The following is a 26,151-nucleotide window of genomic DNA, read 5'->3' on the forward strand; positions in this document are numbered from 1 at the left end:
GTTATTCAAACAGTAAATAGACTAATATTATGCTGAGACGTTTATATAACAGTTAGTCACATAACAACAGTTGACATTTATTAGTTATAAAGAAGTGAGGTTTATTTAAAACGAAGAAGATATTTATATATAATCGACAAATGGCGACTGATATAAAACTCGACTTCTTCCTTGATACCATCAGCAAGTAAATTATGCACTTAAGCCAGTTACACTTACTGTGGCATGAGCCACCGACTAGAGATCTCCAACCATCTCTATCCTGGTCTCTCCTTTACATTTGTTGCCAAGTAGTATTTTTTCTTTCGATATCTGCGTCCAACTATCAGGGCCACATCCTTTGATCCGCCTCTTTCCATTTTGCTCTGAAGATTCCAAGTTACGGCTTGCTTTGTAATGTAGTTTGATGATTTCCATAAAGTGTCCTATTCACTCTTGGCATCTTTTTCTAATTTCGTCAACTGGCAGCTGGTTTGTTCTTTGACAGGATAAGTTATTAATAAGTCTATGACCAATCGATTTAAAGTGCCTTGTGTAGGCAACTGTTTATAAATACCTGTACTTTTTACTGATAGCAGTGTTAGTTGGCCAAGTCTTAGTCCAGCGAAACAGCACTGTCTTGATGATGATTTTGAAAATCCTCACTATGATGTTGAGTGGCAGTTTTTCGAGTTTTTCACCTGTAGGATTGCTGCCATTACTCTGCCAATCCATGCCTTGATATCTGAGTCAGATCCTCCTTGTTTAACAATAATACTGCACAGGTATGTATAAGCTAACACCTCTTCCAGAGCTTCTCCATCAGGTGTGATTGGGTCGCTGCCAGCTGTGTTGTACTTCATATTCTTGGTTTTTATTTGTTAATGTTGAGGCCTATTATTTCGGAAATCGCTGATTCATCAGCTATCTTCGTACGCATTTGTTATTTTGTACGGACAGAAGGGCTAAGTCATCTTGAGAACTCACATCATTAAGCGGAGTTCCAGGTATCCACTATATTTTGTACCTTTCTTGAACTTCGAAAGTTTTTATGATCCAGTTAACAGCTTATAAAAAGAGGAAGGTAGGGACGAGATAACCTTGTCTAACGCCAGTCCTTACGTGAAATGCATTTGCGAGCTCCAAGACTTTTAATTCTGTCCTCTGCAACAATTTCGTACTACAGTGACTACCTTCTCACTTACTCCAGGGTATCGAAGACGATACCACAAAGTTTTCTCATTCACACTGTTAACTTCTTTCCCATAATCAAGGAAGTTAATGTATAGTTATATGTTCCAGTCAATCGACTATACAACAATAATCCAAAATGTCGTGACTTAGTCTTCATATGATCGATCCATGCAGAAGTTAATCTGTAGATCTCAAAGTTAGGAACCTACTAGATCTTCTGTCCAACTTATATAATTCGGCTTGTCTTCTCTTAAGTCTTTAGTGGCCTGTTGACCTGACTCCAATTCGATCGAATGATGATATTAATGAAAAATATATCTCGGCTACGCTCGCATATAATTATTGACTTAATTTGTGTTAGAAAATAGGGAAATTACATAAGCCATATACGGGAAGTAATTCTGGATGCGTATATTCTATACAGTCGTTTATCCGGACAGATATAAAGAATAAGAATCGAGGAAACGAAGCAAAGCGAAGAAGGCAATTGAGCCGACTCCATTAAATCAAGCGTGACTCAATATTTATGACCAGAAAAAAGAAGCTAAAGACGTGTGATGAATGAGATAAGCGGTGGACATACATATGCTCATATAAAAAACAGTCAAGGTTAGTGAGCGAATAATTGATAAGGTCAAAATGTGACTTAAGAAGAAGAAATAAAACGATCTGTTCAGAAGCTGGAATAACTCATATGAACTTGATGTAGAACTACACATTACAAGTCCAGCTTCTTCTCTAGTATTGATCCATACAATGACCTTGTTGACTTCCTCGATTGTTGAAAGAGTAATATCTACAAGAGGGTCTGTGTGTGCTATTTTGACGTCCGATGAGTTCAGTAGCTCCAGCCTATTCAAGAGCCCTTCAAAGTTTCTTACCTACTTGTCCCATTTTTTCGTTTGGTCACCCTAACATACCACATTTCATACTACTGTCTTCGTTATATCATAAAGGTCTGTCACATTTCTTTCTTTCGCAGCTTTTTCTGTTGTTATTGTTAGGTCTTCCATATATTTTCGTTCATCAGCTCCAATGCTTCTCTTTACTCCCTCGTTTTCTTCCATGTATCTGTCTTGTGTTTTGGCATTCTCCGCTCTTGTTCGGCTGTCCTTGAATGCTGTATCCCTGTTCTTCTTCTCTTGAATCTTACCCACAATATCAACAGAGATCCACTGTCTATCCTCGTTATTCTAGTGGTCTAGCATCTCCTGGCATGTTGAAGTAATTGTTTCTTTAATCCCTTTCCAGTTTCTCACTATAGTGACTTCCTATTCTTTTGGTAGATCTTGTAGGGCTTATAGCTCGTTACTGAAAGCTATATTGAATTTGCTGAGTTTGTTAGTACCTCTAACGTAGCCTGTATCTAAACATTTGTAGTGCTGCTTGTTCAACTCCTCAATTCTTTCTCAACTTCAATCTGAGCTTAGTTATAGATCTGAAGTTATATCAGCACCCCTCTTTTTTCTTATACCTTCAACGGATATTCCAAATTTTTTATCCATGTTAATGTAACTGATCTAATTCTCCGTAGTGTTATTCGGTGAAACCCATGTAGTCTCTGTATGAGTTTGTGATGGAAGATATTGTCACCTATTACTAATTTGCCGAATTCACATGCATTTTTTGGTCTATCACTTAGCTCATTTTTCTTTCCTAATCCATATCGACATATTTTAGATTCATATCCAATCCTATCCATCCCTATCTGGGCACTTAAGTCCCCTATCTAGATGATCATGTCTTTCCTGGGCACTATTCTAGGATGAACATCAGTATCTCAGTATCTCTTCCACCTTCGCTGCTATAACTGGTGGGCCCATAGCACTGGATGTCATTCATTGTAATCCTTGCCTATTTGGTTTCCAGGGATACGTTGATGATCCTCAACCTGTGGGTTTGTCATCCAATAAACGTTTCTAATGCTTCTTTGAATAACATCAGTTTAACTTTATGTGAGTGTGGGACGTCTTCTTTTTTATGACCGGAATACAATTGTTATATCCTGGCGATGACATAAGTACGGGTAACTCCCAGGACCTATTAATGGACGATTGTTCTATGTATATTCTTATTGTTTAACTATTCAGTAACTAGATTACGTATATTTATATTCATCTCATTATAAGCTTCATTTTGACCTATTGATTATTATTATACGATTTACTGTTCCTAAACTATACTCTGTTTATTGATTATTGTCTCCCAAGCTCACAGCCACATTTGGCTTGATTTTGTACAAATATTATTTTCTATTTTATGGTGTGATGTGGTCTGTCTGTCTGATATATAAACAGAGTATGTTTGAAATAAACGATTCGCATAAATTCGCATAACAGCAGCTGCTATTGGTGTACTGGACTCAAGTGGACGGGCTAGGCGGATTAAGGACCAATAAGGACGCGAGATTACTCATACTGATTGGACGTCCTTGATTGTCACCGTGTTAAGGTTGGAGAAGTCGTATTTCTTTTGGTGGATAATTCACGCGAGTTACGACCTTGTTTAATTTGTAAGGTCATAACAAATTAGCGACGACCCTGATCAAGTCATAACAACAATGATAGCTCTCTTGAAGTCATTCTTGTTTTTCAGATTAAGTGAAATGAGTTTCACTCAATTCAAGAACGTCCAGGTTATATCCTCTCATTTCTGCGGGACACACCATTTTTTCGATTATTCATTTTGTTCATGATTTATTTTATTACATTGATTGTAACTTAACAACTTACAATGAATTTTCCTACCCTCTTCTTAAATGACCTTCCAAATTTACAATACATTTTGAACGTATTTAATCTGTAATCGATGCAAAAGTTTATTAATTTAACACACAAGCTTGCCTAATTTACTCACAACTTGTTTACATATGGCTTATTTAGGTTATTCAAATAAAATAATTATGAATTTATAATTGTAGGGGCTAACGTTGAAATTATTGAAAACAATTATTTGTTCAAATATTCGTTGTTTTTCAATCTCAACTATCTCTAAATGTATTATGCTAACAGTCGGATTATACAAATTTCGACAAGGTAATAGGATAGAATTTTACTGCGAACCATACAAAAGTACACAAGTCAGCTCTGTTTAATGAATTCCTAGAAACAATTAGGAAGCAAATTTTATTTAATTCGACGAATATTCATTGGTGCCCTTTCTTAAAATATTATAAATAGCTTATAATTCAGTATCACAGTTGATAGAATTGATGTCATAATAACCAGTTTATGATTCAGTTCCTAATGCTTAGCACTTAAACTTCTTGAGAATTGGGTGTTTGAAGACAGTCAACAGAAAGCCAGGAATCTAGATTTTATGCTAGCTGGTTTCCTCCAGAAAATTGTTTCACCGTGTTTGTGTCTAAATTACTTTCGAGTGGCGTTATTCCTTTTCTTATATATATACTTTGGTTGCAAAGGTTTATTTTTAAACTATACGTCTGAAAAAGTTAAAGAATTCTCAACACGATAACAAAGTTATAACAATTTCTAATCTCCAACTTGGAAATACTCTGGAAAATATGTTTGAAAGAGTTTTTCAGTGACCATTAGATTCGGTTCCACTTCAGCCACAAATGTCTTGAAACAAATTGTCTTTCTCTATGTCGATTTTTCATGCCATTTTATTTTTGATGCTTCGATTACATTGAAATCCCCTTTCGTTTCTACAAATAGATTTTGATTAACATCAACTTATTTACTGGTGAAATATGGACTTGACACGCATGATATTGATCACCACCCAGTGATCAATCAATTGTGACTGGTGAAATTTGTTATATGAAATATGTTCTTTGTTAGTAATAAAAGGTGAAAAACTGGGACTATGAAATTAGTCCTCAATAATAGAAACTATTGTCTAAATACGACACGATTATAGAATATTTATCTTATCAAAATCATAATTCACTTTTAACCTTCAGTATATTAGTGGCACATTATTTTTCCCATAAACATAACAAAAATTATGAAAGTTGACTCATTTCCAGGTTGGTTGTATTTCTATAGAAATGATGAAATAACTTGATTGTTTAGATGAAATCATATATAATTAAAAACAAAATCTAAGTCGACAGTATTCGTTGCTTCATTAATTCTCACCATCTGGCTTAAAATATCTAGCATCTGTCGTGAACTCATATATATATATATACTCATGAAATAATATCTGATTTCTCCGTTGTTCAGTCAAAAAGGTAGCTTATTCTTAACGTTATTTGATACTCTAACAAAATATCAGGTTCCTAACATGTAGAGAGATACATTTACTTCAACCTTGGTGATATATTTTAAAGTATATTTGAAATATTCACGTGTCTTATAAAAGATTTATTGTCTAATACTATTATTCTGTCCTATTTGTATGACAATTTTCAGAATGAATTAAATAACAAATAAAAATATGCTAACAGTTTTACATAATTTACATTGAAAATATTGACTGAACATTTTTCCACTATTTCAGAGGTATATACAGATTACCAAAAAGTGCAGATCATCCAGTGGATTCAACAGCTGATCGATTTACTCCAGATGAATGTCAAAAAGCTGCTAATAAATTAGGTCTTCGAAGAAGACAAGCACGATTTTGTATGCACCCACGTTTTGGTTATGCAATGCTTGCTGTACTTAGAGCTGCACATGCTGTAGGATATCACTGCCCAAAAACATTTTCAGATAGACGATGGAATTGTACTTCTATACATCAACTACCGCATGTATCACCAGAGTTAAGAAGAGGTAATTTTTTCATTAATTTAGTGCTTATGATTTAATAAAAGAATAAGAATCAATCTGTTGGTAAATGTAACGAGTTATTAGTCGCTTTATTTGAAAATAAAAATTTTTCATCAGTAAGTTGATGAAATGTAGTATTAGATAACTAAAAACTAGGTTGGACATAATGTGGTCAAACCACCAGGGAACATAAATAGTCAGTGATTTTTCGTTTTTATTTCGTTTATAAGTACAGAAAATGAATTACCTGAAGATGTAAGGGCTAAATTTATTCATTTGTTGATGTTTCTCTCTGAATTATGATCATTCTCAGTCGGCATAGTTCATATCCTTACAAATTAAATCAATGCCCTTTAAATAAGTAAGCGGTTAACTGAACTCACTAACTCAATGGGCAATTCATTGTATCTGAAGAGAATAAACAGGTATTGTGTTTGAGTGCCGGTGTGGACATCAATGCAGGGATGTAAGTATATCTATCTTACTCATCTAAAAAGAACTGCACTCACATCTGAATTTCGCTACTAGCCATGATTCATCTCTCCCATGAAAAGAAAGTGGTTATTTTGATAATATACATAACATAGAACTACAGTTTCACAAACATATATATATATATAGCATTGGACCAAACCAAAGTTAGGAACTCTTGTTCTCGCTATAGAAAAAGTCAAAAGATGTCATTATAAAGCACTCAACTAAAACAAACTCACATATTCACATGGTACTAGCTCCGTAGTGAATTTCCTGAAGTCCTATTGCGACTCTGTAATATGTAAAATTAATACAATTAAAAAAGAGGCAACGGTGGATCGATGATATTGAACGTCAGTCATTAAATATAAATCTGTTATTTTTATCTGATTTTTATAGGAAACTATACTTTGTACTTACAAATGTATTGAACGGAATCGGATAAATATAGAGAAACTTATGGTTTATTGGAAAGAACTTACTTGTATAGAAACTTGAAATGTACAGTGAGACTTTTGTCAAAAAGTCGATAGAGAGAAGTAATCGGTACGAGGTCATAGTTTAATCCTCTGTGAGCTGATTTGTTTATAGCAAGTGTAGGAGATCTTATGCCCAAATCGATGGTTAAAAAACGAAGCTTATGTAGGAAATATGTCGACAAAACTCTAATCGGATGTGATAAAAAGTAAAGTGAACTACAAGTACTCTGGTTTGTCATAAGTCATTAAAATTTATAATAGGAAAAGAATTTAACTGAAAATTAGCTGTTTTTACGTCTTGCTCACTAAAATAAGGGATGAAGTAAATAAAATGTTCACATTTAGTAAACGTATTAGATAATGCAGAGGATATCTGGAAAAATCAGAGCTGCATTCTATTTAAAACTAACCTACATCTCATTTGTTCTTCATCCTAACGCTCTCATGTATTCTGCTCAACTTTATTGAAAGCGAATTTTATGGAGGGAATTGTTTACCGTAAACAATTAATAAAAAACTTACGTTTAGTTACGATGAGAATATCTCTAAAGAATTTAAAATACTTAATATAAAGTAACTGCAGAAATCTTAAGTTCAAGGTGTTTGTGTAATATTGTGTACAAGATCCATTCGACAGTTATTAGAAGGAAAAATAACATATAGTCCGCAATGTGGAGGTGTTAGCCGTGCACAGTCAAAAACCAGAATTATGTTTTCAACATAATCTGCTAAAGCCCTCTCTTTACCATACTCAATGTTTTGATCTCATACAGTCCTTAAACAACTGTTCGTAATTCGCATAACTATCGTCTACCTAAAAATGTTTATTTCTGTATATTACAGACACGTTAGTTACATTGGTATGAAAGTGATATGCAAAATCGATACTTTCCAAATATTTATTTTTCGAATAATCTCTAATTATATTTATTTCTGTGCTAATATTTTGTGTTTTAATAAGTCGTTTCAATAAAATAATACTTCTATGTTTTTCGGTTATAATATCGTTCGATAACAGTTCATTTTGGAACTTATGTCAATAATTCCATTCACTGAAAAGTGTTAGTTAACCGAATTGAATCATATCAAATAATTTATTAATTTGCAGTTTGTTAATCTCTTTAACAATCATAAATGGACTCATCATAAACAACTGTAAAACCTCCTCCATAATTATAAGCAAAAATGGCTAGTGGCTAGCAGTGGAATCCAGAACGCGCGTTTCGTCCTATTTGAGACTCATCAGCTGGATGCACCTGCATCCCAGAGTTGATGTTCACTCCTGAATTCCACTGCTAAACACCATCCATCTTTGCCTATAATACTTATGAATTAAGGCAATATCGAGGCAATCCGCACAGGAAGCATATATGCCAATAAGAGACTGATCAATTGCGGTCGTAGACAACGATGGGAAGATTCAAGCAAACAATGCAAAATGAGTTTATCCTTTATAATTTTTCTGAAATTGATCTTTACACTTCAATCATAACATATAACCCTTATCTTACCACTTTGGATTATGTGTAGTCACAGCTACTTTGGTTATTTCAATGGTCGATTATTTATCAAAAGTAAAATATGCCACCCATAACAGTATACTTAATAAATAAAAGTATTTAGTTAGTTTAATGATCCCACCGCATTATAAAAAGCTTTTCTGATAGCAAGGTTTGACTTGATAATTTTAAGTAAATTGATCATTGGAATAGGTTGTCATAAATAAAAATAATACATACGTATAATATATAAGTAGAAAAATTAGATTTTCTGACATTTCGTGACAAGTCCTGTTCAAACCTGTTTTTTGATTGATCACACCTAATATTCCTGATTTGTCCAGTTGTACTATTCAAACTTGGATTAATTTTGATTTGGTTATTTCTTCCTTGAAGAAGTGGCTTACAGTGAGTTACGAAACGTCAGAAAATCTAATTTTCTTACCCATTCGGATATTACAAATACATTATTTTCATTTATATTCTGACAACATACCAATTCCTTTATTATTTAAATACTATCATATAGATTCACAAGCAAACGCCCCCTTTGGAGATCTACTAAATTATTAATGCCTTAGCTATGGTCAGTTATTTTGTTTTACATCTCTTTGCAGAGTTTGTAAATATAGTGTCACTTTCAGTGTAGTATCATAACTGAACAATTGGATAAGAACATCTACCCAGATAAATTGAACACAGGCTCTTAAAGCAAAGCAACAAAGTTGACTGAAGTAAATATGATACTTGTGGAGCAGAAGAACGTAGCTAATTCATTTGTATTATCTACCTTTTTTAACTATGTAACTATTCATATTAAAATAATCACTATTATAGGTACACGTGAACAAGCAATTGTACATGCATTTGCAAGTTCTGTATTATTATTTGAAATTGGACGATATTGTGCATTGAATAAAATTCGATATTGTTCTTGTGGTGATGAAGATGGCAGTTATGCTACACCAAATTATCCTTCATCTCATCTATATAAAAATAACAATAATAATTTACTTAGACAACAAACTTTGTACAATGATAATAATAATGCATTAGTATATAATTCCGATGGTCATTCAATGAATTCCATTGATACATCTAAATCAAACAATATACCAATGACAGATGGTCAACCAACAGTTAGTAAGTTTTATTGGGCTGGTTGTTCTGATAATTTACGTACAGCTAAAGAATATACATCATTATTTCTTGGTTTTCCAAATGTACATGTAATGCTACCTCCACCAATGGAAACAGATAATCCTAATTTAGATTCAATACAAGATATGAATAATCAAAATCGTTATAAAAGATCAACATACTCTTCACATGTTACAGAAAGTAGTTATGATACAACAGAAATATCTGATATGTTTAGTCCGTTTCAAAATCAAATCAATGTTAATGAGAATGTAGATGATAGAGTTAGAGAAGAAGATCCAGACGAAGAAATTGAAGAAAATGAAGGAGAGGATGACAGTGAAATAGATGATTCAAAATTATTCCATTTACAACATGAATATACAGATAGACGACGTCGTAATCTGCATAAAACGTGGTCATATCAATCTACAGCACAAACCAACAAATATCCATCATACAGTTCAGCACAACAAATGTATGATTCAATAGATGATAATGATGAAAGATTACCACGTCATGCTAGATCAAAACAAGGTAGAAAGAAATCCTTATTACGTAGTCTAAATCGTCATAATTATCTAGCAGGTGTAGTAGTAAGTTAATAATACACATTGTTACAATTATTTCATTATTATCTTTTCTTTGCATACCGTTTAAAGTATTTGTGAATGATAGTGAACTGGATAATATGGTTAATTGATTTATTATCAGTAATTGAAATGAATCTACTTTGATTTTAGCATTCAGTTCAAAAGTTTATGGTTTGTCATAGTTGAATACTGAAAGCCAACTTAATCTAAGTACTCGCGTCTTATGCTCCATGTACAATGGCAAACATTTTATACAAAATAAATAAAACAAAAATTTAAAATCTACTTCATTTGCCAAAGAGTTTACCTAAAAATCACTTCCATATGAAGACAGTATATGTCCGAAATCAAAATGAATTTGAGAACTATTAAAAGCCTGAAGGAAATGTACAACATTTTTTGTTCAGGTTTGGAGCACCGCAACAATCCACTTAAAATCTAAAATCGGATATTTTTAACAGATTTGAAATCTAGTGTTAAAATTTTCCCATCAAGCACGTTTATGAGAAAATTCATCTATCGTCCATAGATATAGGCAGATAACTCCCTAACATGCAGCTTAATTAACGACACGAGTCACTGTGTCTTATTAAAACTTCAAAAAACTCATTGGGAATTTATTCATTGGCGTGTGTCTAATTCATTAAGGTACCAATAAATTATTCGAAATATAAAATCGTTTAGCCTTCTTTTTAAAAGGAACCACCATGCTAAGGTGTAGAATGCACCAAACAGTGAAAATTCAAGTTAACTTTGTTCGCAGATAATTGTTTTCTCCATAAGCTTGTTTCAGTCTAACTTGCAAGTAAAATTACAAAACAAGACAATGGATAGTATGTATGTATATTAATTGCGAGAAGTTACAATGTATTTACATGTGAGATATTTATAAAGCTCTCAATCCTCCATTTGCATCTTCTGGTGTGTTCTGCAATCTGAACTATCTTCTAGACTGGCCTCCAAGTGTTTAGAGAATGCCGTAATTTCGATGTACCGAAACTCTTCACTCTGTCAGACAATTGTTACAACTTCGACGCCAAGCTACATACAAAGATTCTTATGAGCAGCGTCCACATGAACACTATCAAACTCATTGAATTAAAAATTCATTAAAATGGTAAGCTGACATAAATGCATAAATACAGGAAACTGAAATTCTTTTGAAAATGTTTTTATTTGAATGTACACATAAATAATGTAAATTTATTTTCAAAATAATTGGGATAAACGGGGGGAAGTTAAAATACTACCTAATAATTTTTATACCTTAATTTGGTAGGTACTTCAAAGAATATATGTATATATAATATTATATCGCCCTTCGTAATATTACGTTTACTTTCCTCATGTTTATAATTATCCCTTGTCTGGAGAGTTTCTGAACTATCGGTGTGATTTGTTAATATATGCTTTTGTAGTGAACAAGAACACAAGTTGGGACAATCGAATATATTTGAGCACAAAATTACATAATATCTCAGTAAAATCTGGTAACCAAACAGTAAATAGTTAATTTGCAAAGTAACAACCACTTGTTTTAATCTTGACCATTCCTTCTGCAAATATCAGTCATTCTTCTCTGACTTCATTGTTCATGCATTTTCATACCAATTGCGTTTCGTTCCGGCTCTTTCCTTATCAATCATCTAGTGAAATACATTCTATGGCTGACCATCACTATGTACTACTTATATAGATATAAGTAACCCATATTACACTTTCAGAATAATATCTACATTTGTTTCTCATTATTTAAGGGATACTGATAGAAACCGTTAAGTCTAATTTTCAGAAAATACATTTTCCTAATATAAGTTGGAATCTAATTAGAAGTTTCCAGTTAATAAACTCTTTATACATTGATAATCAAACCAACTCAGGTATTCGAGCTTCATTTAATCGATTACGCTATAAATAAACCCTAAATATATTGTTCATGATATTATTATTTAGTTGTCAAAATATTAATTACTTTCACTTATAAATTATAGATGATTTTCTTTCCAATAATGAAAATGTCAATAAAATAATAGAATTGGGTTTTTTTTCTTTCACTTCTTAGAAGTGCCCAATCATAGATGATCCACCAAATACTTTAGTGTAAATATAATTATCTACTGTATACTGAATATGTCCTATTGAGACTAACGTTGCACTGAGTAGTTACTAACGTAATGACAGTACCTGACTAGTTGACATTTATCCAATAAACTGAGTATATGCCAATACTTTATTCAAATAATTACAGTAATCAGCTTCACGAGGAACAATGTGAAAGTATGTAGGAATGATTACTATGGTTTGACTTGAAAATTTCAGATAAATTAAGCATTGAGTAAACTGATATTAATGAAAATAATAAATATCCTTTGGAGAATCAGTTTACAGAGAGTTACGAAACATAAGAAAATTGAATCTTTCTACTCATTGGGGTGTTACAAATATATTGATTTTATTGGTAATGTGAAAGTAATTTTAAAAATGACACGAAACGTTCCAACCTTGAACATAATGTGGCTTATTCACGAAGCACGGATCTTTCAGATCTATCATTCATGTGACGGTTAATGATGCTATAGTGAACGAGAACACAAGTGGGAACAACCAACTGTATTTGAACGTAAAATTACCGAATTTCTTAGGAAAATCTGAGTACCATACAGTAAGTTCTTCATTTGAGAAATGTTAGCCAATTTTCTCAAACTTTATTGTTCCTTCATTTTCTCATCAATAATTTTCTATTTCCATTCACTTTTCCTAAATCTTCTTAACCTTTTAATTGATGATACATACATACTACTTATTTCTGTCGACATCACTACCACATACCACAATACTATCACTACTGTAATGGTTGAAATGGTCTCTGAGTCATGGAATTACTATTTGAAAGCTAAGTTCCATAGCAATCAAAATAACAACTATTTTATATTTTACAATAAGTAATAACAATAGTAACATCTGATTAGACAATGAAAAATGTTAGGTGTTTCATTGAATAAGTTTAGCATATACAAAACAAAATAGAATAGTTTTGAAAAACATATTTAATACATGATTATTCTTTTCGGAATATGATTTTTCGGCACTTTTTTCAATATTAACAGAGAATTGTAGCTGGAAGTATTCTATTTGTTATTAAACAGTAAGTATATCATAGATTAAAACATGATATAAATAGAATAAGAATAAAGCATGAATGACAATATTTGCAGAATATGATGAATCTTATCAGAAGGGGGTTTTGTGGAGATTTTAGTCCTGGGTTCGAATCTTGCGAGGCGGGATCGTGGATGCGCACTGCTGAGGAATCCGAAATAGGATGAAACGGCCGTCCAGTGCTTCCAAGTTTTCCATGGTGGTCAGGCTTCAATCGATTCATGATCTCAACCATATAAAGTATGATGAATCTGTTGTATTTCTTTGTATTCTTTCCAACTACATACAAAGATGAATTACTAATGAATAGAGATTTGGTTTGTTCGTAGTCTGAAAGAAGTTACAAATTAAAGTTTCAAAATATGGGGTTCTTTTCATAATTGCTTTAGGTAATAGTTCTAGAATATTAAGATAATCATATTGTGTATTATAACAAAAATTTTAGAAGTTTAAGTAAGAATTGAAGATTTGTGATTTGAATTAAGTAAATTATGATCTCAGTTCATTGAGAGAAAAAGAGATTAACATGTTGTTTAGGCTGTTGAAGGCCGACTACAAATATGTTTGAATACAAAGCCTTGTGGTTGCTATGATCTCTTTGAGTTTTAATATTAAAGTATTATATATTGTTTATAAATAACACTGAAGGGATTCGTTGAATTCACGTCATATCCTGTGTTTAGTACGTACCGTGCTATAGAACTGCATAATTAGATTTCTCCTTGAAAGTGTAGGATTTTCGAAATATCCCCATTTAACCCAGTAGAAGCCTATTCATTGTCCCTCCAATGTATGTGGTTTTGTATATACATGTAAATTGATGAATGCTGTTAGGGGTTATATTTGATATATATTTGTCTACTTTAGTTTGTAATATTGATCGTAGTATTATGTATATTGAGATAAACCTCGCAGCTCAGAATGTACTTCATAAAGCTACTTATAGTGTTTAATTGATCTTATTCATCATTTGATTACCTTTAGATGACAATCAAATAATAAAATTCTCCTATTCTAGTTTGTATTCTTTTGTCTTACTTCGGTATTCAGGACTATATTTCTTCACAATTGGTTAAGGATATCCGTTTTCTCTCAGATAATTATTTATTACAGTATATTTCTCTTCGAGCTTTTTAGGTGAACACAACTTTCTGGATATTTAGAAGAGTGTTTTCACCAACCCATGTTTGGTAAAATAACAAACGATAATTTAAAAGAATTCATATATATGATAATTTGTTTATCTTAATGATAAAATGACCGTACATTGAATCGGATATCAATAATAAATGGATTATGATTAAATTACCCTTTAATTTAATGATTTTGTATAGAAACATTAAGTAAACATTTATTAACGATCAAACAGCTTACTAAGTATTTATGTTCGTACAACTCACCATCTCCGAAATAAAAGTCAAGTTATTCAGACCTGTTTTTTGATTGATCACACCTAATACTCTTGCTTTGTTCAGTTGTACTATTCAAACTTGGATTAATGTTAATTTGGTTATTTATTCTCTGAAGAAGTGGCTTACAGTGAGTCACGAAACGTCAGAAAATCTAATTTTTCTGCTCATTGGGATATTACAAATATATTATTTATTTATTAATGTGTAACAGTTCAATAAATATAAAACACTCAATTGATAAACAATCCAAGTATTTCAGTGAAAAGCCGTGACAAAAAAAATTCATTCACATCTGGTATGAGACAAATATTAGTAATGACGATGCATGATATTCATGCCATATAACGTATTAAATAAAGTTAGAAATGAAAGCTATTGGGTGGCGATCCAGTAATCTAAAGGCTATACTCTCATCATCATCCTTGAAGGTTGCTAGTTCTACCCCTGTTCGACAGTAATGAATACATAATATTGTACAGTCCTATACTAAGACGAAACAGGTGCCCAATTTTGTCTAGATTTCAACTGTTGTATAATTAAGATCAATCTATGATATAAAACTAAAATTCTCAATCACATTTATAAAACACTACTGAAATCATTCAACTTTATTTCATTTATCAAGTTTATTTAATAAAATAAACATGAAACACCTGAGCCTCATTCATAATCATATTCAACTGGATTTACTCCAAGTAAAACTATATTGCTTTATATCTATCCATTTCATATCACTTTTTCGTTTAATAATATGGTACAAAATAAGTAATTTTATTCTTATTTCTTCCTTGCACATTTTAGACAAAGTAATAAGGCTTGTATATACCATAGATTATTCTATTCTCGAACTATCTTTATCCACTTTAGTTCAGAGATACCAGTAATACAACTAATAACATACTTTATACATTAGTAATCATTAAAACTATACTTTATTATTACTTTCACATTTACTCTTTACTTGTAGTTTACCTTGATAAAGGTAATTAATAATTTTCATAATTTAATTAGTTTAAGATATGTAAATTAGTTATCGAAAACATGTGTTCATTGAAATATACATAAAGAGTAATAAATTAAATTGTAATGAGCCAATATTACACTGAACAACGTTATTTAAAGATCCTTAGAGAATAATTTAAAAAAGCAACAAACAAACAATTTAAATTCACTTGGTATTGTTTGCTTGAATCTTCCCATTGATATTTAGGACTGCAATTGATCAGTCTCTTATTGGCATATGTGCATACTGTGCGTATTGCCTCGATATAGCCTTAATTCACAAGCATTATAAGCAAAGATGGATAGTGACTAGCAGTGGAATCCAGGAAGCGCGTTTCGTTCTATTTGGGACTTGTTAGCTGGATTTACCTGCATCTCAGAGTTGATGTTCACTCTGGGACTCGAATCCAGTGCAAGCAAGCGCACAAGCAAGTAGCTATCAGGACTCAGTAGATAAATAGATAACGCGATGGCATTTGAAGCGAGACAATTATCCATCACAGACAACTAATGAAGGGTTGAGAAAGGTCATCGATCGATTAAAGTTAGATATTAACACCGTAGGATATCAACTTAGTGGTCTAGAGATAAAGCGTTTGTGCGTTAGATCGAAAGTCCTGAGTTCGAGTTCCGCATGTGGGTTCGCGGTTGTGTACTGTTGAGGAGTCCTATACTAGGACGAGATGAGCATGCAGTGCTTCCAGGTCTTCAGTGGTGGTCTAAGTTAGATGGATTCATGAGTTAAACTACTAAAATTTTTAATAACTTGAAAATTACAGTGAAAACTTAATAGAATGATTTAACGTGACTGACTTAATAACAAAATATAAAAATTCCAATAGAGTTGTTTAAATCACTGAATCAAACAAAGCAAAATCAGAAAGAGAGAAATTCTTACCTTACAAATGATCGCATCTCATCCAGCAACTTACTATCAAGAACATACTTATGGCAGTCGCTAGTTAAGTTAATAACTGTAAAATATGTAATAAAAATGACTGTTCAAATTTAGGTCTTAAGTTTAACCAACAAAAAATACTAAATGTTAAAATCCTGTGAAAAAGTTCTATTAGTGATTACAAGCGATCGTTACGTCATGGATTCCGATTCTCTTGAGACCCATCATCTCAGTGTGCTTACATTATAGTGAATGCTGGTAATCACACTGACACTGATTTGAAATCAGTTAACAAAATATCATGAAATCTGAATAAAAGTGGCCAGTTTTTTCTTGTTTTAATAAATCCTCATTATGAATGTTCAAAGGGATTATGTTTATATTAGTAATTTTTCTATTAATTCATACAATACAAAGACTTTTTTAAAATTATACCGCCTAATAAGATCAAAGCTACTAGAATAGATAACGTATCTTACATTTACGTGTGAAAATACAAAAAAAAAACAACAACGTGATAAACCACCCATGTAACCAAGTGAAACAATGTCACTAAATATAAAAAAACAAATTAAATGACTAAAAATTGTTAGGTAAAGTTATTTTTGTTTCTATACAAACATTCAACGATGTATTCGTAATTCAATAACTATAATTAGCTTTTATTTAATATTATTGATAAGGTCACATCATTGAATATATACATATTCAGTATATAGGAAAAGCAGAAGCTTAACAACAAATCAATTGATCAAAACCGCATAAGTAATCATCTCAGATATTGCTAGGCGTAAAATTTCTTCATATATATTTATACACAAATAGACATGGTCTAGATTGTTGTGTTGCCAAAAAAAGTAAAATAAAATAAAATATGAAATATGGTTACATTTAAATGATTCATCCTATCATTGAATATTGAGTGAATTTATGTACATAAATGTACATTATTTATTATTATTATTATTAATTTAATAGAAGGAGTCGGAAAAATTCACATAGTCAGCTTTAAAAAACCCCAGAAGATATTTAACCTTTTCACAAAGTTATGTACAACATCGACTAGCCTATTAATAATTTTTTTGTGTGATTGTTTTACAGCCTTTTGGTGGTGATAAATATAATAATAATAATAATAATAATAATAATGGTAGTTATTAATAATGGTAATCTTATTGGTGATGTTGCTGTGATGGTAGCCGTGGTGATAATGACCATGAAAATAATAATGATTTCTATTGAAAAAACAAAAAAACAAAACTGAAACAACTTGATTTGTATGATTCCACTTCCTTCGATGATAAATGCCTTCTATATCATTCAATTTTCATTTTACCCATCTTATATATATATATATATATATTGATAGTTGAAACTAACATGTTTTTTTTTAATAGAAACCATGAATTCACATTCCTAGTATATAATAGCTTATCTGTTTTTTTTTTATATAATTAGAATGTATTTCCTTAACTATGCAGTTATATACACATAACGATAACTGGTAATTTACCATGGTGAAATTACTGGATTCAGACGATTAACTTTGTAATATAATGTGATTTTTACATTATAATGGAATGACATTATGTGGATAAAAATGGTTGAAAATTTTAACTGTTAGCTAATGGTCTAAATTTCTAGCATCATACATTAACAACAGAATCAACATTATAACATTATTCAGAATAAGATAAATTTATTTTATTCTTCTAAAAAATTATCCGATGCTCATGTAACATAATATTATAGAATTAAGAATTGCCAAAATGAATCCCATTTACAAGTTGAACTCTATCTAAGCTTGACCACCACTAAAGACCCGGAAACACTGCATGGTCATCTCATCGTAATATATAGGACTCCTCATCATTGCACACTGGCGATCCCACATGTGGAACTCGAACTCAGAACCTTCGACCTAACGCACAAACGTTTTATCTCTAGACCACTAAGTTGATATCCTACGGTGTTAATATCTAACTTTAATTGGTCGATGGCTTTCACAACCATTCATTAATTGTTTGAGATGGATAATTGTCTCCACCCTACATGAACTGGACTCCACTCCCATTCGATTAATTAAACAAGCATCAGCTGATTGAGGAAATTGATTACTTTCTTCCTAGCATTGAGGTATTCCAGAGGTTACTCATCTTGTTGTTTAAAATCATTATTCTTTTCTGGTTAGCGTCTTTTGTTTAAGGTTGTTTACGTAAGTAAGTTTTAAGTTGAAGACTGACTTTAGCTAAACAACTGTAGGATTCCATCGTAGATATCATAGAAGTGTCACTGAATACAATTGATATTAGTCCACAATATGCGACATGTAAACTAATTGATTCAATAGACTATTCAGCAGACATTCTTTTCAAAAGTGAAGAACATTTGAGCGATCAATTGTTTTCAATAACTTCATCACCAGGCTCTACAGTTATAAGTTCACAATTATTGTGATATTTTACAAATGCCTAAATAAACCATTATTAATGAATTTGACAATGTTATTGTTGTGACTTTAAGCCCGGTTAATTACCACGTGATTTATTCGCCTATCGAAATGAGACTTATACAATCTTAGTACTGTACCAAACCAATGACGTTCGACCGGTATGGGGAGCCTAGCGTCTTTATTGGTCCTTTGTTCTCTTAGCCCTTCCATTTGAGTCCAGAACATCAATAACAGCTTCCACTATGCAAATAATTTATTTCAAATATACTTGGTTTATATAGAAGCCAAATAGACCACATCACATAATAAAATAGGAATTAACATTTACAGAAGATCAACCAAAAGTGGCCTTGAACGTGAGAGACTGTGATCAATAAACTGAGCATAATTTAAGAATAATAATAATAGTTCACAGAAGTCACCCGTAATTTAATCTTCACTACGATATAACAGTTATACATGGTGAACGTTTGCATCTGTTACGATATACCTTCTTCAAAATTGTATTAATTATAAATTAAAAAGGTCATTTATTAAAGGTTAGAATAATTTGAAGTAAAATGTCAAGTCGCAATCAGAGTAATAGTAATATCACTAAGTGAAAATGAAATAAAATCGTATGAATAAAGTGCCTGGTAGGAGAATTTCATCTTGTTAATCGAGGTAATGATAATATTGTTGTGTGAACGTGATGTTATCAAGGTAATTACGATAAAAAGGAATGCACGTGAATCGGAAAAGATAAATGTAGAGATTAAGAAAGATATCAACACAAAAGGAATTGGGAGAGGGTAAGAGGCGTAAGTAAGTAAGTAAGTAAGTAAGTAAGAGGTCTATAATATCCAGTCTAGATATCAGGTGATCCAGTTGTGGGTCAAGTAAACATAGAGGTTAAATATACCTCCTCTGGATACATAAGTTCGGTTTTCTGGAGTTGATCCAGATGACTTCGGTTATGTAAAGTAGCCATAATCTAACTCTTTGAGGTAGAATTTTTGGAACTTGATATAAAACAAAGAAAGTTTCCTCTATTTTAATATGATATTCACTATCTACCAAGTGAGAAAGAATGTTACAGTTAATAGACTTTGTAGCTCCTTTTCCCAACCATGCTGGTTCATGTTCACGAATACGCAGGGATAAAGCCTTCTGTGTACGGTCTACAAAACTAGCTCCACAGGAGCAGTTGAATTAGTTTACACATATGGAGGAGCCCATCATCGACAACCTATCCTTGATTTGTTGTGTAAGTACTTGTTTTGTTGGAGAAATTGGCGGCATGAAACGTCCTTTCAACAGATCTTGTAAGTCGATGTATTAAAATGTCACCCGCTACGTCCCCTTTAAAATCCAGTTTTAGATAGAGTGTTTTTTAATGACTGAGTCACAGTTTCTTCTTTTTTTAATACCTCCTAGTAGGAGTTTTCGGAAGAAATTATCTGAATAGTTGTCATTTCGTCATGTTTTTTAATGTATCTGTTTCTCTATCTACCCTATCTTCAGAACATAATGGTTTGATCCTGTGACTGAGACATTGAACTAAATTTGTTTTGTGTTGAAGAGGTGTAAAGCCATGAAAATGGGTATACTGACCCGTTCATGTGTTCTTTTTAAATACAGTTCTTTTTATGGAACCTAGAAAGTATGATATCAAGGATAGTTATACTATTATCGTTCTCCTCTTCTCTGGTGAATTTAATCGTGGGGTGAACGTTACTGAAACAGTTTAAAAGCTCTTGTTTGTCGACCCGTTCGTCACACAAGATTACTATGTCATCTATGTATCGATGGTAATAATCTAACTGATCTGATTGCTACTCCATCTATTTGTTTGTAAAACTCAGTGTTAAACATAAAGTAGATATTCATAGATTTCAACAGAGGCTCCTTCATTTTATTTGTTGGGATCTGTATCTCTATTTTCTTTTCTAGTAATTGTTTACAGATGTAATCAATGGTTTTATCCAGTGGGATGTTAGTAAGAAAAGATGTTATAACTAGTGACAATATAGTTTCGCTATTTATATTCATTTTTTTATTGTATCCACAAGTTCAAATACATCCTTAACGCTGTACTTAACCAATTCTTGATGTAATGATTCTAATAATTTTGCCAACCATTTTGCGGTTGAATGGTATGATGAATTGGACATGTCTAGAATTGACCATAAAAGAACCTCAGGTTCACGAATCATAAGTATACCATAGTCGAGGGGTATATCTTCTTTTATTCATCATTATGTCACTCAATTATGGTTTATGAATGTGGATTCAACTAATTGCTGATCAATCAGTAATTCTGACTCATTACTCATGGAAAGTACCCATCTTTGCAGAATATTTGGTTGACCGAACACATAAAGAAACATCAGATTATTTTTTGTTAAATACACTCAGTGCCAAAACGTTTCTGAAATGTTTTGCGATTCATCTTGTCACTGAATCAGTCTTGCTATAGTTGTCACATTAGAACTAAACATTTGACTTTACTCTTTGATATAAGTATTTCTCTTCACTTTTATATCAATCTTTTCTAACCAATGTGATCATTTAACATATTCATTTCGACATTGTCTTCCTAAATGTACTGTTCATACTTAAAAGCATCCTCTCGTCATCATTATCAAACAAATCTTTTTTACTGAGATATTTTTATTACCAATTCTAACCAATACGTTCAATAATTGATCCTTTATCGAAAATATGTCTAATTGTACTGGTACCCGATAATGGGTTGTTTCACTGTGAACCACTAAGAAAAAGAATTCAAAAGAATTTAGCTTGTTTATATTTAAGTCAGGACGTAAAACCAAACAATAGTTATATTATGGAATTCATAATGTTATTTCATTAGCTGTAATAATCTACAGTCTACCACTCACAACTGACAACATTATCAAGGTAATTGTATGAGGTTATCTATTCATTTGTCAGTGTTCAAGAAAAGTGTAATATTTAGCGTTTTCAAAATATTTTTCCATTCATTTAGCGGATGAATACTAGATATGAGATTATAACTTTCCTTAGGGTTTTTATTTCAATAGATTGAAGATATCTACATAGGTCTTCTACGAATACGCCACTGTAACGTATCACAACCTACCAGATGAAAAGAGCAAATGAAGTGGAAGTTACAGCTTGAATTGTAATCTTTAGTGAAATATATGCTTTTATGTACATCAATTGTACGTCAAATGAACGGAAATAACCTAAAAATACTTGATATCGGACGCACATTGAATATTGGAAAACGAATGCACTGCAAAATTACAAGGACGTATCTTGTTTTAGAAAACCTAGTACCGTATTTCAGAATAATAAAACCTGGTTTTATCACTAATTTACTAGAACAATTAGTTCAATAAATTATATAACTTGAACTCTTTATTTCTTCCATTTGGATCCATCAATCAATAATAATATTAAATTATATACCTAACAACACTCACTCTATTTGGGTGAGAATAAACTCCACTCTCGTTTGAAATTTCGACCTTGCATTTGACAACCTACCTAAATGAAGTGGAAATTATTATTTACACTGTAGTAATCAATGATGGGGGGGGGCGTTTCGTACTCTGCAGTTTTTCTAGCTACGGACGTGCCGAGTCAATCATGATGTAACAAAAACTACAACACAGCAAAAGACATATCACCAACGAATTCTGTAGTAAAAATTATTTCAAAACGTAACCGTAAATAATTGACTGGTAAACACACTGATAACACATTTGATTATAAAGTGCAGTGACGAAGTTTCGAATCACGCGGCTAGCATTAATCTCAACAAGATTGTAATATATATCCATGTGTGTCCTCCAATCAAATCATTTTTTCATAAATCTTAAAATATATGTAATATCATTATCACTATTTGTTCCAGTGGTAACTGTTTAAGTAATGTTAGCTGTATGTAATGATAAAGTGGTTTCTCAGTAAAATGTTATTCATAACTGAGATCTCAACAATTCATCAATTCAAACTGGATCTTTATGGCAAAACAATGACATGATGGGTCTCTTATTTTCCCACAATCTTACAATCCTTTCTAATCAAACTTATTGTGGTTTTCACTGATTAACTCATTTTTTCATCTTTGTATTAATCAAGTGAACAATTATTATTCCCACCTTATTCTATATCACTACCTATCATATTAATATGTGATTTATACTGTTAATGACGCAACAACTTTGTATTTTACTGTAAATTACTATATATAAAAATAACTATCAACACAATTGTACAGTACTAATAAATGACATCAACAGTAACAAACTTTTCATCGCTGAAGGGTATTCATTATTCTTTAATGATACTAGTATCGATTATATAATGAGAAAATGAACAACAAACGTTATTTGACAACTTTATCATTTCTTTTTAGTTAATGGAAGCTAATCAAAAACTAGTATGTAAATGTCATGGAGTTAGTGGTAGTTGTGCTCAACGTGTTTGTTTTCGTCAACTTCGACGAATCGATACAGAAATAATGCAAAAAGCATTAAAAATGAGATACTTAGTAAGTCTAAATAAAATATTAGCAATTAATGTAATTTTTCTATAAAATAAATTTTCAGAAGGGGGTTTTGTGAAGATTTTAGTAATCTTATATAGTTGAGATTATGAGTCAATTGAAGCTAGACCACCATGCTGAGTCCCACAATAGGACGAAACAGCCGTCCAGTGCTTCCAGGTTTTCCATGGTGGTCAAGCTTCGGCTGACTCATGATCTCAACTATATAAAATAAATTTGTATAAATTTCACATGTTCATTAATCAACGAACTATGCTAAATACATTTAACAGTATTAAATTTAGTGTTTTTCAGATTTGTTTTTATTTGTTTATCCATGAATTTTCAGAATGACTAATTAATAGTTATTTCTCTAGACAGTCTACATTGTTGTTTGATCTTAGTTAGACAATAATTGAATACTATGAAATACAGGACACATATTTCATCTTAGTATGGGTTTCCTCAATTGTGTGTATGCAAGACCCTACCGAGGATATTCGGTTTCACGGTGGCTGCTTAACCGTTGTACCGATAAGACGGAGTTCAATGTTGTATGTGTCTAACTTTAATGAATTCATAACATTAAACAACGAATTTCGATTGCCCAAAGTAAGTAACTGTCCGACGCCTGTTATAGTTTAACTGTACCAGTCATGGCTTCTCATTAAGACTCCTTCAATTACATTAAGAATTTAGTAACGAGTGAGTACATAATTGTCACAGATATTCTTTTTATCTATCCTTACTATTATCATTGATATTTTTATTCTCATTTTCTCAAAAATAAGGCAGCCAAACAAGTTTCAGAAGGCAAAAATGGTGAATTAATCGCCAAAACATTTATTGGTAACGGATTTATCGATGAGGTAGTAAAACCTGGAGAATTGGTATTTAGTGAACATTCACCAGATTATTGTAATGTAGAACCTCAAAGAGGTTCTGTTGGTACACGAGATAGGTAAGTTATAAAAATAATTTTGAAAAAAACGTTTCGAACTATTTTTTTAACTACTATATGATAGGTGAGTAAATAAGTTTCTACGCGTATTATTTCCCGTAAAATTGTTCATTAAAAGAAACTTAGTTATACTAGAAAGCAGGTTTATGGTGAAAATATTCACAATTCAGAATAACAGTGCAATGTAAATTAAAGTTCACATTGTTAAAATTTGTCAAAGGTTCAAAGATGTATTCATGATTTCGAGCGAATAATTTGGTTGAGTATTATATTAAAATAATTCAGCTCAACCAAATGACAAGCATTCTCAAAGATCCTGTTTTTGTAAATTTTAATCATTATACCGATAAGAGGATTATAACGCTATTATATTATTGCATTATCTCCCTTTCAGTCCCTCAAAGACATCTGTAAAGTTATAGTTTGAACGACAGTTCAGTTAAGCTATTGTGTCGCATAGAAATAGCTAAAACCTGTTAACCTTCAACTAGGTTAAGATAAACGGCTAACTAGAAAAATATATATACAACTAACAGTAAGCAAGCCATAAGTCTTGATGCTTAAGTTGTTATAAATCTGATAGGGCCAAAAAATGACAATTGAATATCAAAATTTTCGATTGTACTGAGAGATTGTGTACTCTTTTTACATCAATTTACCTTCTAGAAAATTTTATTTTATTTCTCACTTGTAAACAGAATTTGTACATTGAAAGATACGGGGACATCAAATTGTGTGAATATGTGTTGTGGCCGTGGTTACAGAAATGTGACCAAACGAGAAATTGTTCAATGCAACTGTCGAATGGCCAATGGATTCAAAGTACAATGTGATGAATGTAATGTTGAAACTGTAACTCAGAGATGTTTATGAATGCACTTAGCAACTTGATAGGTGTTAAATGCAGAAGAAAATTCTCCAGGGTCATAAATTAAACCAGCTAGAACAATTTCAAGATAGCAGGCTATTCATGTGGTGTACACATCTTATGTTTTTAATTTCCTTAAAAATACTGTACTACTTAAAAATTGTAAGTAACTTATTATGGAACCATTATTATTTAGACCATATCACTCACGGTTATGTACATATATCTTTCAAACTTTGCATGCTAAGCCAAATCCATGTTAATTATTGTGCTAAAAAATACGCCAACTAAATCTTATGTTTTGTAAACATATGTGACAACAGACAACCGTAAATTATATATTCATTTAGGATTAAGTTTTGAAGAATGAAATGAGTGAAATTTAATCCCATAGTGAAAGAAAAAATAACGAGTCTTCGATTATGTTCAGTTCTACATACATGAGAAGTTCTATCAATAATATGATTAGTTTTCCCAGAGCCTAAATAATCATCAATGTATCGGCGAAAACGTCGATAATATAGAACATTGTGTTGGTTGAAATCTCAACATAAATTTAAACTGGTAAAAGACTATTTGTCAAGAATACTTATTGATTTCTGGCTCATGTTAACTAACCGCCGTACTTCATAGATTTCAATGTCTTCGTTTTTGCATATAGTCGGATTATGTCGACTGAACTGTGGAATGATACCCATAAAATATGTAACAAAATATTAATAATTTTAACTATTAATGTTCAAAAAATATTGATGAGACGCTTTAAAGTTATCAAGAATTAGCAAG

At 31.7% G+C, this 26,151-nt stretch overlaps 1 protein-coding gene across 1 annotated transcript; it reads left to right on the top strand.

Moving 5' to 3' along the window:
• Positions 1–140: 140 nt before the first annotated feature.
• Smp_156540 (wnt related) lies at positions 141–25,370 on the top strand (the record flags this gene model as incomplete). Its single annotated transcript, XM_018793475.1, is given in 7 exon segments — positions 141–186; positions 5,641–5,735; positions 5,741–5,915; positions 9,202–10,082; positions 23,408–23,542; positions 24,328–24,497; positions 25,196–25,370. Coding segments are annotated over 7 exon segments (1,677 nt in total).
• Between the last annotated feature and the right edge of the window lie 781 nt (positions 25,371–26,151).

Source organism: Schistosoma mansoni (assembly GCF_000237925.1).
Source record: "Schistosoma mansoni, WGS project CABG00000000 data, supercontig 0203, strain Puerto Rico, whole genome shotgun sequence".
In the NCBI taxonomy this organism is placed as follows: domain Eukaryota; kingdom Metazoa; phylum Platyhelminthes; class Trematoda; order Strigeidida; family Schistosomatidae; genus Schistosoma; species Schistosoma mansoni.